The sequence below is a fragment of the Carex rostrata genome, chromosome 17, assembly GCF_964058835.1.
Source record: "Carex rostrata chromosome 17, lpCarRost1.2, whole genome shotgun sequence".
In the NCBI taxonomy this organism is placed as follows: Eukaryota; Viridiplantae; Streptophyta; class Magnoliopsida; order Poales; family Cyperaceae; genus Carex; species Carex rostrata.
This window is the reverse complement of record NC_135934.1, coordinates 9110843-9125557: the sequence shown is the minus strand read 5'-3', so window position 1 is coordinate 9125557 and position 14715 is coordinate 9110843. Positions and strand designations below refer to the sequence as shown.

The 14715-nt window shown below is 34.3% G+C and overlaps 1 protein-coding gene across 1 annotated transcript; it reads left to right on the top strand.

The window, feature by feature from the left end:
* The first annotated feature begins 9262 nt into the window (after window positions 1-9262).
* On the top strand, window positions 9263-13691 carry LOC144568099 (uncharacterized). Its single transcript, XM_078318329.1, has 7 exons — window positions 9263-9374; window positions 9895-10000; window positions 10157-10223; window positions 10492-10527; window positions 10803-11022; window positions 12524-12600; window positions 13275-13691. The coding sequence occupies exons 1-7, from the start codon at window positions 9263-9265 to the stop codon at window positions 13332-13334; spliced, it is 678 nt and encodes a 225-aa protein (XP_078174455.1). The 3' UTR covers window positions 13335-13691.
* Window positions 13692-14715: the final 1024 nt, after the last annotated feature.

Below are 14715 nucleotides of genomic sequence, written 5' to 3'. Positions count from 1 at the left end.
CTAAATAGCAAAAGGTGAGTATAAACTCTTTCAATAAGAAAATATATTAATCCAAAAGTTATATTTCTCTTACAAAATGGTCTCCTTTTATAGCCATAAGGAGGGATTGATTTGTAACTTAGGAATTAAAAAAACTTAAATGACAACTTAGGAAATATAAATTTAGGAAATGTAAACAAATATTAAGAGATATCTAGGAAATGTAAACAACCATTAATATTTCTAGAAAATATGGTTGGTCAATCCTCAAAATATGAACCTCAAAATATGATCCTCTTAAATAGTTGCTGCACGCTTCTTAAAGCGAGTCTGAATCCGAATTCGAGTCTGACTCGGGTTGGTCCCCGTCACATAGCGATGTGGATGCCTTAAATTTCTTCAGAGTAGGACCTATCCAATATGTTACCAAGGAAATAATCAGCAGAATTGTTGTTTTAAAGTATTTTTGTTGTAAAATTTGAAAACATATTTCATTTCTAATCTTTCATAAAGTCCAGCAAATAGCATTAAACATAATGAGGAATGCTTCCTATTTATTCGATGGTAGTGTATAGGAAAATTTGACTATAAAATTGTTGACTGAGGCCCATCCAATACCAAAGTTGTCGTGTGAATCTACATGTTGTAGAAACAAATTATTAGTGGTTTCTTCTTCCCTACAAAAATGACAAGTATACTCAGGGGCGGATCCAGGATTTCTATCAGGGTAGGGCACTAATTGAATTCAAATAGCTAATCGGGTACAATACTATATTCGGCCATTTTTATTAATAACCAAAAAAAAAGGTTTTTTTTACAAAAATAACCTCAAAATCTGAGTTTTTTCAAATATAACCAAACCGCCAGGGTTGCTGGCGGTCCACTTCTATAGCGGACCGCCAGGGACACGGGCGGTCCGCTATTTTTTTTTGTTTAGGGTATTTGGGGTATTTGTCAAAAAATTAAGGACTTGGCCTTTATTAAAAAAATTTCAAGTTCTGACAGCTTGTTGATCTTCTTCTCTTTTTTCGGTTTTTATAATATATGTATAATATATACATATATACATACATACATACATACATACATACATACATACATACATACATACATACATACATACATACATACATACATACATACATACATACATACATACATAGAAGACAGATTGTAAAGAATAAGAAGAGAAGACAGAGAGAGTTTCTGCAGCAAAATCTTTAATTAACTTGTTATTCTCGTACACCCCAAACACAAATACAAAAGCTGATTATATAGCCTCACATACACAAAATTGACTACCTAAATTTAGAACTTTTGACTCCCTAAATTAACTATCGGCTCTTCTATTTCTGTTGCAACAAATATAAATATAGCTTAAACACGTCTAAAGCACGTCTAATCTAATTTTGACCTTCAACAGTTTGTGTTTCAACAAAGATGAACGGTTCGGATCGACAGATTGTAAAGAAGAAGAAGAGAATCCGGCTGCTAAGAAGTCAGTTGGTAAGAAGCCGACTGCTAAGAAATAGAATTTTAAATTCGTCAATTTAGTTTTTCCGTTGTGAGATGTTTCTTAATGTATTTTATCATCTTGTCAGACAATTTATCATTTATCTCTGAATTAATTATTGAATATGCTAGATAATATAACTGTAGTTATAAAGTAGTCTAACATAGTCTAACAAGTAAAGTTCACGAATACAGAACTTGAAATTTTTTTAATAAATGCCAAGTCCTTAATTTTTTGACAAATACCCTAAACAAAAAAAAAACTAAAACTTCACAAATGAAAATATTAAGAAAAAATCAGATCTCTAAAAAAAAAAAAAAAAAAAAAAAAATAGCGGACTGCCCAGAACTCTGGCGGTCGGGTCCCTAGCGGACCGCCCGTGTCCCTGGCGGTCCGCTATAGAAGTGGACCGCCAGCAACCCTGGCGGTTTGGTTATATTTGAAAAAACTCAGATTTTGAGGTTATTTTTGTAAAAAACCTTTTTTTTTGTTATTAATAAAAATGGCCGTACTATATTCGTACATCTCACTTTTATTATACAATAAAAGCATACAAAAAATAAAAGTAAATTGCAAATTAATAGAATTAAATTGTAAATTCAAATATTACACAACAAATAATGTTACATACGTGATAACATAAAACAACAATTAAGAAGCAAAGATATTTGTTAAGAATAGAAACCGAATCAAAATATCGATAATATACCATCTTATAGTGACACACGGTAAATATTTGAGCAAAAAGGTAGAGAAAGGTAGGCATTCACATCAGCACATGTATACATATGGGAAATTGGGCTTTTGGTGAAAATATAAGATGGAATGCCATGTACACAAAGAAAGTAAATATTTGGGCTTTCAGTGAGCCCAATTAGTCTAAAATATGAAAAGTTGAATATCATATATATAATAAATTTGTGGGTCCCATGGTCAAAATTGTCTTCTTCACTTTTCTCTTCTTCTCTTTCTAATTTCTTTGTACAGCCGATTTTGGCCGAAGCATAGATATTTATTTTAAATCATTTTTTTTCTCATAATAGTGATTGATTGGGCCAAAGCAATGGTATTTTTGAACCAGGGGTAGGCACTCCTTCGAATTAGGGATAGGCACATGAAAAAATTAGTACTAATTCTAAAAAGAAAAAATCAAATCCAGGAGTAGACACTTGACTACCCTGAGCCTTCATAGATCCGCCCCTGAGTATACTACATGTCCAACATTTTTTTGCCAGGTTATTTTTGGTAATAATCTTGTTGTATGTGAACAACCACATAAAAGTTCTAATTTTGTAAGGTATAGATAATTTCCACCAAAGCATGCTTTTATATTTAATAACTCCTTCAAAGGTAAGAATTTTACGTAATGACCTGACTGTTAACAACCCTGAAGGTTTCCAGTACTTCCATACAATTTTGTCAAAAGAACTAGTAAATGATATGCCACTCATTTTATATAGTAAGGCATGCCATTCTTATTGTAATAAAAGACCATCCAAAGTTCTTCTAAATCTAACAACTTGTCCTTAGAAGGTAATCACCTCCCTAGCTAAGAGAACATTACTTATTAATGCACGTGGCATAAAGTTGAGGGTATTGTGATGCTAAGTCATTGTGTTGGTCCCAATTGTCAATCCAAAATTTCAGGTTTGGATCTGATTCAGGTATATAACTAATGCTACAATGATCTAATTGTTTTAGTTTAACAATCTCACTCCAGAAATTAGTGTGTTTCATTGAATGCCCAGAGTAATAATGGATTTCCACAGGGTTTTGTAGGTGAGATTCTTGAACCTCCACCACCATTTCATTAATAATGCAATGTTCATCCGTTGAAGATTTAGGATGTCTAAACCTCCAAATTCTTTTGTCAAACATATTGTTAGTCAATTAACTAAAAGAGTATTTCCTTCTACGTTTATCAGTATCTTGTCAGAAGAATCTACATCTAATTTAAGAAATAGTGATTTATTATAATCTATTATAATTTATTTCTAATTTGGGCATAGTAGAGAGAGAGAGTGAGAAGATGTGAGAAGTGCAAATTCGGATCACTCGATACCGTAAATTCATTGTTCAATAAAATTAGTCAATTTGGATCGTTCTTTTAACAAGACCGAATCTTAAAGTGACCTCTATAGTTTAAATAAGTAGCGGATTGAGTTTAAAAAAAGAGTAAATCAAGGCTAGCTGCAAGTAGAAAAGGAAATTAGTCACGGCATGATTAGTCACGTTACGAAGTTTTGTGACGTCATGTCACGTGTGTCGATTACGTAACGTGATCGCATTCGAACGAAAATTATATGTCATGTCACGCAAATTAGTCACGTCACGGTTTGAAACATAGAGTATCTAAATTTTTGTAGTACGTATAGAATATCCAGGTTTCTTATTTAATGTAGGTTCAGTGATACTAGTACTCACTGATTTTTATTTTCTCTAATTTAGTCTAATGAATATTTGTAATTTGAATTTTTATAGTAATGTCAGATATTCAACGATATTTCCTCAAAAGAAGAAAAAAAGAAAATTTCAACATTATTTACTTATTTTAGAATTTTTAAAATGTTTCATATTTTATTTTTTGAATTTTCAACAATTTAAATTAAAATATAAAAAAAAATTGACGTAACTAATTTACATCACGTCACGTGTGATCACATCATGTATAATCACAGCGTGACTATATGTGACACGACCATTCACATAACGTGACCATTCATCATCATTTTGATTACATCATGTCACGTGATGTGAACAAATTATGACATATTTGTCACATCATGTAACAGGGTGTCACATATTTCTTTTTCTAGCTACAAGCGTACAACCCACTTGATTAACGGAGAGGATACTTGAGTAGAACAAGGAAAACTTAAACGAAAGGTCTTCACATTTTATTTGTTCCTTTTTTTCATCGCACGGATCTAATTTCTTAGAATACTTGTTTCAATATGTTCTCATTTGCGACTTGTTCAATTCCGGCACTCCCGGATTTAAAACAAATACTTCTTACTGAAACTTACGAGCCTGCAACAGCAAAGTAAGATTGGGATTTAATTTTTTTAAAGTTTATTCCTTCTGGCAACTTGGAAAGTGACTCTAATTTGCATAAATAAATAGGTCTCAATCAAATGAGTACAGTGTCTCAGCCTTGGCCTTTGTGAATTGTGAGTAGAGTGGAAAAAACGTGTCATGCCGTGCCGTGTTATGACTAACACGCCGTGATTTTGATCTCGTGCCGTGCCGTGCCGTGACCAAAATGTCAAGGGGTGGTCACGGCACGCGAGTCACGCCGTGACTCGCGCATGCGAATGTTACAGCACGCGAGTCACGCGTGCCGTGTCCAAACATAACTAATCACGTTTCTCACGTTTAACTATTTTTTCATAATTTAAGTTAATTTCTTCAAGATTCATCATTTGATTAAGACCTAACGGTCCTAATTACACGTGACTCGCGTGCCGTGCCGTGACTCGCGTGATTACGTGCCCTGCCGTGTCCGGATCTTTCGCGTGCCGTGACCAAAATGTCAAAGGGTGGTCACAGCACGCGACACGCGAGTCACGGCACGAAACAGTAACACGTGCCGTGCCGTTCCATGCCATTACCGTGCCGTTCCGTGACGGAGCCGGCTCCGCCGTGCCATTTTTCCCACACTAATTGTGAATAATTGTTCGGAAATTTCATTTGTTCAATACATTTTATAAGAAATGCATGGGTTCACTTTAGTACCCCTTATTTAAAACTGATTCAATTTTTGTTGGTCCTTCATAATAAAAAATAGAACAACTTTCATATTTTTATATATTTGGGTAAACTTGCATATTTTACCTTTTTTTTGTTGAGGAAAGGTATTTTATTTTTTATTTAAAAAAAAAATCTGATTGAATTGATATTCTATTGTGTGGGAAGCGACCACATGGCCCCCTCCGAGATCAACTGAAGAGTCTTATGAGAGGTTTCTAAAGCACCTCACATTTGTAGAAGGACTAATGATGTTAGAGCTTGAAGGGGGTCATAAGGTCATTTATGAAGAACACAGGAAGAACATGTCAGCAAATTTTACACAACAGAATGGCATGGGTTCTGACGAGCAGGGCCTTATGCCTTATGTTGGTTTTGCGGAACAGTGATGGAAATAAATGAGACAATGAATTGAGAAATGAACAACTGTATATCGTTGATTTTTACAGTGAGCTTTTATAGCTGTGATGTACAAAGAGCTGTTGGAACATAACGGTAACTTTTTGGAAAAAATGAGGTATAAAGGTTGAGTAACTTTATTGACTTTAGTTGCTCCCTTTAATGCTCATACTAGCCTATGATGAATAAAATACCGTAATGGTATAATCTGAGGCTATTATTAGTCCCTAATCCTAATTAGTTCTTAACACTCCCCCTCAAGTTAGGCGTATAGATATCAATCAAGCCTAACTTGCCTATATTTTCTTCAAATAATTTCGGATCTAACCCTTTAGTAAAGACATCCGCTAATTGATTCTCACTTCTAACGAATGGAGTTTCAATTTCTTTCGCTTGAATTTTTTCTCTAATGAAATGGCAATCAACTTCGATATGTTTAGTTCTCTCATGAAATACTGGATTTGATGCTATGTGGCGAGCCGATTGATTATCGCAAAACATTTGCATTGGCGTATTAATTTTAATTCCCAAATCTGAAAGCAGTTGCTTGATCCATGTCAACTCACTTGCGGTGGATGCCATGGCACGATATTCTGCTTCGGCGCTTGATCGTGCCACGACGTTTTGTTTCTTGCTTTTCCATGTGACTAAGTTTCCACCTACAAATGTACAAAATCCGGTTGTCGATCTTCGATCGAAGCTACCGGCCCAATCTGCATCGGAATAGCCACACACATTGTTAGAATTATTGTTTCTCATGTAAATTCCTTTTCCCGGGGTCCCCTTTAGATATTTTAAAATTCTAGTAATTGCTTCTAAATGAGGTGTTCTTGGTGAGTGCATAAATTTACTAATTTGGCTTACCGAAAAAGAAATGTCCGGACGAGTTACGGTTAGGTATATTAATTTTCCCACAAGTCTTTGAAATTGATTAACATCTTCTAAAGGTTCTCCATCCTCAATATTTAACTTGTACCTACCGTCTATTGGTGTGGAGGCCGGTTTGCACCCTATCTTACCGGTTTCTTTCAATAAATCTAAAATATATCTTCTTTGAGAAATAAATAACCCCTCTTTTGAGTAAGCTATTTCTATACCTAAAAAGTATTTTAAATAACCTAGATCTTTAATGTCAAATTGTTCCCTCAATTGAGATTTTATCCTTTGAATTTCTTCTTGATTATTTCCGGTAATTATAAGATCATCTACATATACTAATACAATAGTGGTGTTGGTTCCTAAATTTTTTACAAATAATGAGTGATCGGCATCACTAATTTTAAAATTACAAGAAATTAAATAAGAGCTTAATTTGCCATACCATGCCCTTGGAGATTGCTTTAATCCATAGATTGACTTCTTCAATTTGCAAACTAATCTATGTTCATTTTCTTTCTCATGGCCGGGTGGTAAATTCATATACACTTCTTCTTCAAGTGTTCCTTGAAGAAAGACATTTTTTACGTCCATTTGGTATAGTTTCCAATTTTGGTTTACCGCAATAGAAAATAAAATCCTTACGGTATTCATTTTGGCCACCGGTGCAAATGTCTCATAATAGTCTATACCATAACTTTGGGTGTACCCTTTGGCAACCAAGCGTGCCTTGTACCGTTCTATGGTACTGTCACTATTATACTTAATTTTATATATCCATCTACACCCTACGGGTTTTTTATTATTTGGTAGTTGTACAATTACCCATGTTTCATTTTTTTCAAGTGCCTCCAATTCTTCTTTCATGGCCTTAATCCAAATAGGATTTTTTACGGCTTCAAGGTAATTATTTGGTTCGGGTTCTTTAGAAATAGAGGTAAGAAATAATTTATGTGGAATTGAAATTCCATCATAAGAAATAAAATTCTCAATAGGATATTGTACCTTGTATGTTACAAAGTCTCTTAACCTTGTTGACGGTTGTATGGGCCTCGTTGATCTTCGTAGTGGAGTTTCCTCTTCATTAGTTCCCTCCATAGTTTCCTCATTGGTCTCATTTTGTGAGGTTTCTTCTATCTCCCTTTCATTTTCAATTTGGGGTCTATCTTTCTCCAAGAATTCGATTTGTGGAATTATGGATAATTTTTGTGGTTCTTGAATGTTGATTTCTTTTTCAACATTTTTGTAATATGGTTCATTTTCAAAAAAGGTCACATCTCTAGAGATATAAAACTTGTGATTAATTGGATCATAGCATTTATAACCCTTTTTTTGTGATGAGTATCCCAAAAAAATTGTTTTAATTGACGTATAATCCAATTTATCTTGTCTTTGTTTGTGTACAAAACAAGTACAACCAAATACTCTCAAATGGTTTATCTTGATTTTTCTTTGATAAAGGAGTTCTAATGGACTTTTATACTCTAGTATAGCACTTGGTAATCTATTTATTAGATATGTTGAGGTAAGAACGGCATCCGACCAAAATTTCTTAGGAACATTATTTTGAAATAATAAAACTCGTGTCATCTCTAGAAGATGGCGATTTTTCCTTTCCGACACTCCATTTTGTTCGGGTGTATATACACAAGTAGTTTGATGCAAAATTCCTTTTTGTTTAAAGAAATTTGAAAAATTTTGATTTACAAATTCCGTTCCATTGTCGGTTCTAAATACTTTAATTTTTGCATTAAATTGATTTTCTACGAAATTGTAAAATTCTTGAAAATGTGAAAAAACTTCACTTTTATTTTTCATTAAGTACAACCAAGTTGTGCGAGTAAAATCATCAATAAAGAGAACAAAATATTTGTTACCATTAAATGATTCTATGGGTGCCGGTCCCCATACATCCGAGTGAATTAATTCAAAAGGTTTTTCACTCTTACAACTTGAAGAATAAAATGGTAGTCTAGTATGTTTTCCTAATTTACACACCTCACAATTACTACAATCTATCTTTGAAAAATTAAAAATACATTTTAAGATTTTGTCGGAAGGATGCCCAATTTGTCTATGCCAAAGAGTGCTTAGATCATCTTGTCTCTTGGCACTTAGACTAATTTTTTCTTGACTCAACATATAAAGTCCATTCTCTAAAACTCCTTTACCAATCACTCTCTTCGTTATCCATTCCTGAAAAATCACACTCTTAGATGTAAAAATAGCTTCACATTCCAATTCGGTTGTGATTTTACTAATGGATAACAAGTTCGATGAACAATTTTCTAGATATAACACATTTGGTAATTCTTTGGAAAAAATGTTAATTGTACCTATCCCTTTGATTTGCATTTTATCACCATTTGCTACGGTAACATACTTGTCATTTGTGCATTCCTTAAAAATTTTTAACAAGGTCTTATTACCGGTCATGTGGTCAGTTGCACCCGAGTCTAAGATCCAATTTGTTGAATTTAAACTATGAATTAAGTGTGTTGCCATACCAGAATTTTTGCTATTATTCCTTAGCAGCACAGATAGAGACTCAAGCAACTGCCTCATAGGATCCGAAGTAGATGTGGTTGAGTCGGTTTGGTTCGACCCGTTCTCCTGACTTGAGCCCGACTCAAATTGAGTCGCCGATGCCACAAATCCCCTCTTCTCCTTCTTCTCATCGCGACCTTCCCACTGTCTCTTCTCTCCCCCTTTGTTGAAACCCCCGTTCCCCCTGCGATTAGGTCGGAGATGAGGGTAGAGGAACCAGCATCCCTCCCGCCGATGTCCTTCTTTCTTGCAGTGATCGCACCTGAGGGCTGGATCTCCTCTCATTTCCACCTGAGGGTTTTGAGTGGGTTGAGTTTGTGCTTTGAAGGCTTTGTTTTCAGAAGTTTGGGGTTCTTGCGGGTTCATTAGGAGTCGTCTAGATTCCTCTCGATCAATTGTTGCCACCACTTCATCAAATGATGGCATTTCGGTTGTGAGAAGAATTTGTGACCGGATTGCTTCATAACTCGAATCAAGGCACCCCAGATAAGTAAATATCAGATCTTGATCGGCTCTTTTTTGTATTTCATCGGGATCATCTGTTGGTGGGAGGTATATTTTGAGTTCCTCCCATTTTGTGGTGATTTCGGTTACAAGTTGTGAATTTGTCTGGGTTGTTTGCTTGATTTGTGCTAATTCTTGCTTGAGATTGAATATGTGAGCAAAATTACGTTGTTGCCCGAATCGTTTTTTTGCTTTCTCCCATACCTCTTTTGATGAGTCGGCATACATGAATGGTTGGGCAATTTGGGACTCCATTGTGTTGATTATCCAAGACATGACCATGTGGTCTGTCTGTTGCCATTCCTCAATTTTTTCTGTTTCTTCGGCAGTTGGCTCCAGTGGTTTAGCTGCCACTGGTTTTTTCTTAGTACCAGTGACAAAGCCCAGTTTGCCTCTGCCACTGATACCTATGGTTACTGATCTGGACCATGGGATGTAGTTTTTGCTGCCGTTGAGGGTTATGGATGTGAGTTTGGAATTATCAAATTGTTGAGACATATTGATGAAACTCAGTTTTTCTGATATGGGTGCTGAATTGAAACAGTCTTTGGAGTTTGTTTTTGGGTGACTGTGTCAGTATTTTCTGCACAGCTCTTTGGTGGCCTCTTTGAGGCTCTTGATTGTTTTACTGATGGATCAGTGCTCTGATACCATGTTGGTTTTGCGGAACAGTGATGGAAATAAATGAGACAATGAATTGAGAAATGAACAACTGTATATCGTTGATTTTTACAGTGAGCTTTTATAGCTGTGATGTACAAAGAGCTGTTGGAACATAACGGTAACTTTTTGGAAAAAATGAGGTATAAAGGTTGAGTAACTTTATTGACTTTAGTTGCTCCCTTTAATGCTCATACTAGCCTATGATGAATAAAATACCGTAATGGTATAATCTGAGGCTATTATTAGTCCCTAATCCTAATTAGTTCTTAACACCTTATAATGGTGCTTTTGGCTCCAATGTAAGATGTTATCTTATGAGTTTATCTACATTGTTACCTTCTCTTTATTTGGTACTTTACTTTTGTTATATGGATAAACATGCCTCTATTTATTTTATTATTCTTTCCTCTGTACCAGTACACTGGACTTACTACATATTATTTTGTTACATTGCATTCTTTTTTTTATTGGATTTTACATTGCATTCTGAGATTGTAGAGCTTCTATGAGAAAATTCCAAATATACAAGAAGAGCACAATGCTGATAAGATTTCTATTTTTTAAATGTTATCAGGGAGAAAAGAATGATTTGGCTGTGATTTCAGCCGAGCTGCGATCCTTTGATGAAAAGCTGACAGCATTGCTGAGAGAGCCATTTGACCAGCGTGAGTATGAGGCTCTAATGAATGAAGCGATCCGTAGAAAATCGGTGATGAAGCACCGAAACTTGCGCAACATGTCAAAACGGTACCACACCCATGAAGCCGGCCAATCCTATCTGGACTACTACCCTGGTAAATTATATTAACCCTCCTATAACATTTTATTGAGACTTTGAGAAGTGGATCTCTGCTAAATTCTCTCTGTTGGATTTCGAATTTTTCCTAGTGAGAACATGTTTATTGACACTTGGCTGTCATATAAAGTTCACCCTAGCATCGGATCTGCTCATGTCTCTTAATTTAATTTCAATCTAGCCTCAAAGCAGAAAGTGCCTGTTCAATGTTTAATAATGGAAATTGTTGATGTGAAAACACAGTTTGTTATTTTGGATAAAATATTGTAGTTATTGGAATAATGAATGTAATGATGCCACCGCTGCAATTTATCAGGCAACCTTTTGTTTTTGATACTTCTTTTTGTTGGATGGAGCATTTAGATAGCAATAACTAGTCAGGTTATAAAATGATTCACTGCCGTTTCAAATTGTACAAAGCCTAATAGTTCACTTGTTAACTGTGGCAGGTGTTGTACTGTTCCGGTAACTTTGATGTATGTACCTGCCAAACTGAATCTTTCGAGTGATTGTTTGTTACCACTCTCTGTCTTATTATACATATAGTTGAACATTTTATGGTAAATCGATGCATAGCACCGGGCCTCTGTTGTACATAATTCAGCAATTTGCCATGAATTCATTACTATCAGTCAGAAGAAAGAGGGTTACTCTGGGCTTAATTTATACACTTGGGTTATATATAAATGGAATTAATCAGTAGAGGTAATTGGTACAAGTCAGCAGCAATATGTTACAATTTACTACCTACCTGTTCCGACACCCTTTATGATCTCTTTGTTGCTCAAGTTGCTTAAGACTTTAATTAATTTATTTGAAACCTTCTAAGACTTGACTTATTCGGCAAAATGCACTTCAAGGCCTGTACCTTGCAAAAATTCAATTCTGCACTTGTATCTTTTTTAATTTAAATATGCTACGTCCAAGATGTAGCGAAGCAACAGAGATCGTGAATTGAACACAAGATCAAGCAATTTGATTCAATTTCAAAGAATTGAATCTAAGATACCAGTAAAAAACAGTAGAGAAAATGGATAGGTAGAAACCTAGAAAATCTTATTTCATTTCATGAACTGAGTACATACACTTCAAGGTCTTTTATAGGCAATGGTAGAGATATAAAAATAACAGAAATTGGTTACTAATTCCTTCTAATCATGTTTGTATTACAAATCTGCCCTTAATTGGCTTAATTTGATTTGGCGTACAACTCTTCAATAAGTTGCCTCCAATTCTCTCCAGTTGTTACCTACACTCTACTCTCAAATACTGACATCTCGGGACCCAATTTCCAGCAGCGCATCCCTTTCCTGTGATGCGGGTAGTATGAATGAAGTGGGCCCTGACCACCCAGCCCGTTTCTTCTTCTTTCCCTTCACGACATCCATCCGGGTCGAACCTGACCCGTGTGCACCAGGGACGTGACAAAATAGGTATTTCGGTATCTATTAATATTAGTGATTATACGATACACCTTTCTCTTTCTTTTGAACTTGTAGACCTGGCAATCCAGATCTCTGAAGCAAACAAGTATGAGAGACTGAACCTATTGCGTAAATTCTTCTTCTGGTTAGAGGTACTCGAAGTTTCTCTTAGCCAGGGGTACGTGGATCCACTCCAATTGAATGGAGGACAATTGATCCCATTAATTTTCAAAATTTATGGATTTATACATGATTTTTCATATAGTTTAGAGTAAAAAGCTTTGGGTACTGTAAAATTAACCCCCATAATGTATATAGCAGGCTCTTCATTGACTAATTAAAAGAAAAGCCCTCTAACATCTTATCTTATTTGTACATTACAATATGATTAATTCAATATGGAATGGATGTACAAGTTTACTTACTACTGATGAGTCATCAAGTGACTTGATTATTTTAGTGACCTATTATGGCCAAAGATTTATATAGCGTTTATCGCGCTATAGTAGAATGGTTAAAAAAACGGCGCTATGTTCATATTGCGCCGCTATATATAGCGCCGATAGCACCATAACTTTTATAGTTTGAAAACACTATACCGCACTATTTAGAACCCTGATTATGACAGATCATTATTTGATGGTCCTATACAGCACCATCTTGTCTCGTGTTGTTTCATTTATAAACCATTATTTACTCATGAAAAAGCCAAAGTAGTAATACATTCAGAAAGCAATCTTCGCCGTTTTAAAAATGTATGCAGATGGATTTATGATTTTAGTTCAGATCAATCAAATTTGAAGCTGTATTTCTTCTCTGTGCTCAGAATTTGTGTCATGATGGAGCATACATGCCGTGGGTACCGATTACCGAAGACCTTAGCTGACAAGCCTGTTTTTTGAAGAAGAGTTTGAGAACTAGCTCTGAACATAATTGCGAGGATAAATTCATATAATTTATTGGGTTTATTTTATTTTGCTTGTAATGTTGATGTGGCCCGTTGATCTTGGATGTTGGCATAAAGTACTTTTCTTCTTCTTCTTTTTTTCATTTTTGTGTTGTGTTTATTTTTTTAAAATAATATATTCTATAAAATCCCCGATATCAAGCATGATGTTTATTTTTATAGTTATATGTTCAAGCAAGTGTTCTTGAAATTGAGGAGGGATCCGATTACAATCTTTTTTGGTGACATTAGATTACACTCTATGTTTATAAAGTCTGAACAGTCGATTCAAACCGTTCAACTTGTTGGATATATTAAAATGTGCTTGCAGATCAAATTTTACATTTTTTCTGAATTTTTTTTACTATTTATTAAGATGGGTATAAAAATTCAACGGTCTGAATATAGCGATTTTGTTAAATACTTAATAAATAGTAAAAAAATTCCAAAAAATGTAAAATTTGATCTGCAAGCACATTTTAACATATCCAACAAGTTGAACGGTTTGGATCGACTGTTTGAACTTTGTAAATTTTGAAAATAGAGAGTGTAATTCGGTGTCACCAAAAAATAATGTAATCGGATCCCTCCTTGAAATCATGAAATGGTGATGAGAAGTATTGAAGTGACATAAACTTTGAAGTTACCTATTATTTGAGAAACAATTCAAAGGAGTTGGTAAAAAAGTATAGCAGGGTGCCGTATAAATCTATTCATCAGTATTATGGCCGTTGAAACGGAAATATATTAATGTTTGGTTGTGAACTATAGTTAATGAGGTCTAACTTGGTTATTCCAAGTTAGGTCAATTTAAATTATTTATGTTTGGTTGATATCTAAAGTTATATCTTGACTTAAATTATTTCTTGTTTGGTAAGAATTTGATAGCTTAAGGCATAATTTGATATTACAAATTATTTTGTTCTACAAAATTTGTAATAACAATAATAAAACTATTCTTCGTTTTTTTCTCATTTTGATTGAAAGAAATTGTACAAGAAAATGAGTTATGTATAAATTAATTCTATATCTTAGAGAAACACATTGTATTTAATGAATCTTATTTAATTAAAGTTATATGTGTACTAATTTATTTGTCAAAAATATGTTAGGTTGATGAACAATTTTTTTATTATTTTGTAGTGCAATTTAAAAAATATTTTCTATAATTATTTTCTAGATTGCATATTTTATAGATTTAAAAAGTTATGTCATTTAAAAAAAATGTTGATTCTATAATTGACGGCCATTTTTATTAATACCCAAAAAAAGAAAATTTTAAAAATGCCCCTGCCATATTTTTTTTTTTCAAAACTGCCCT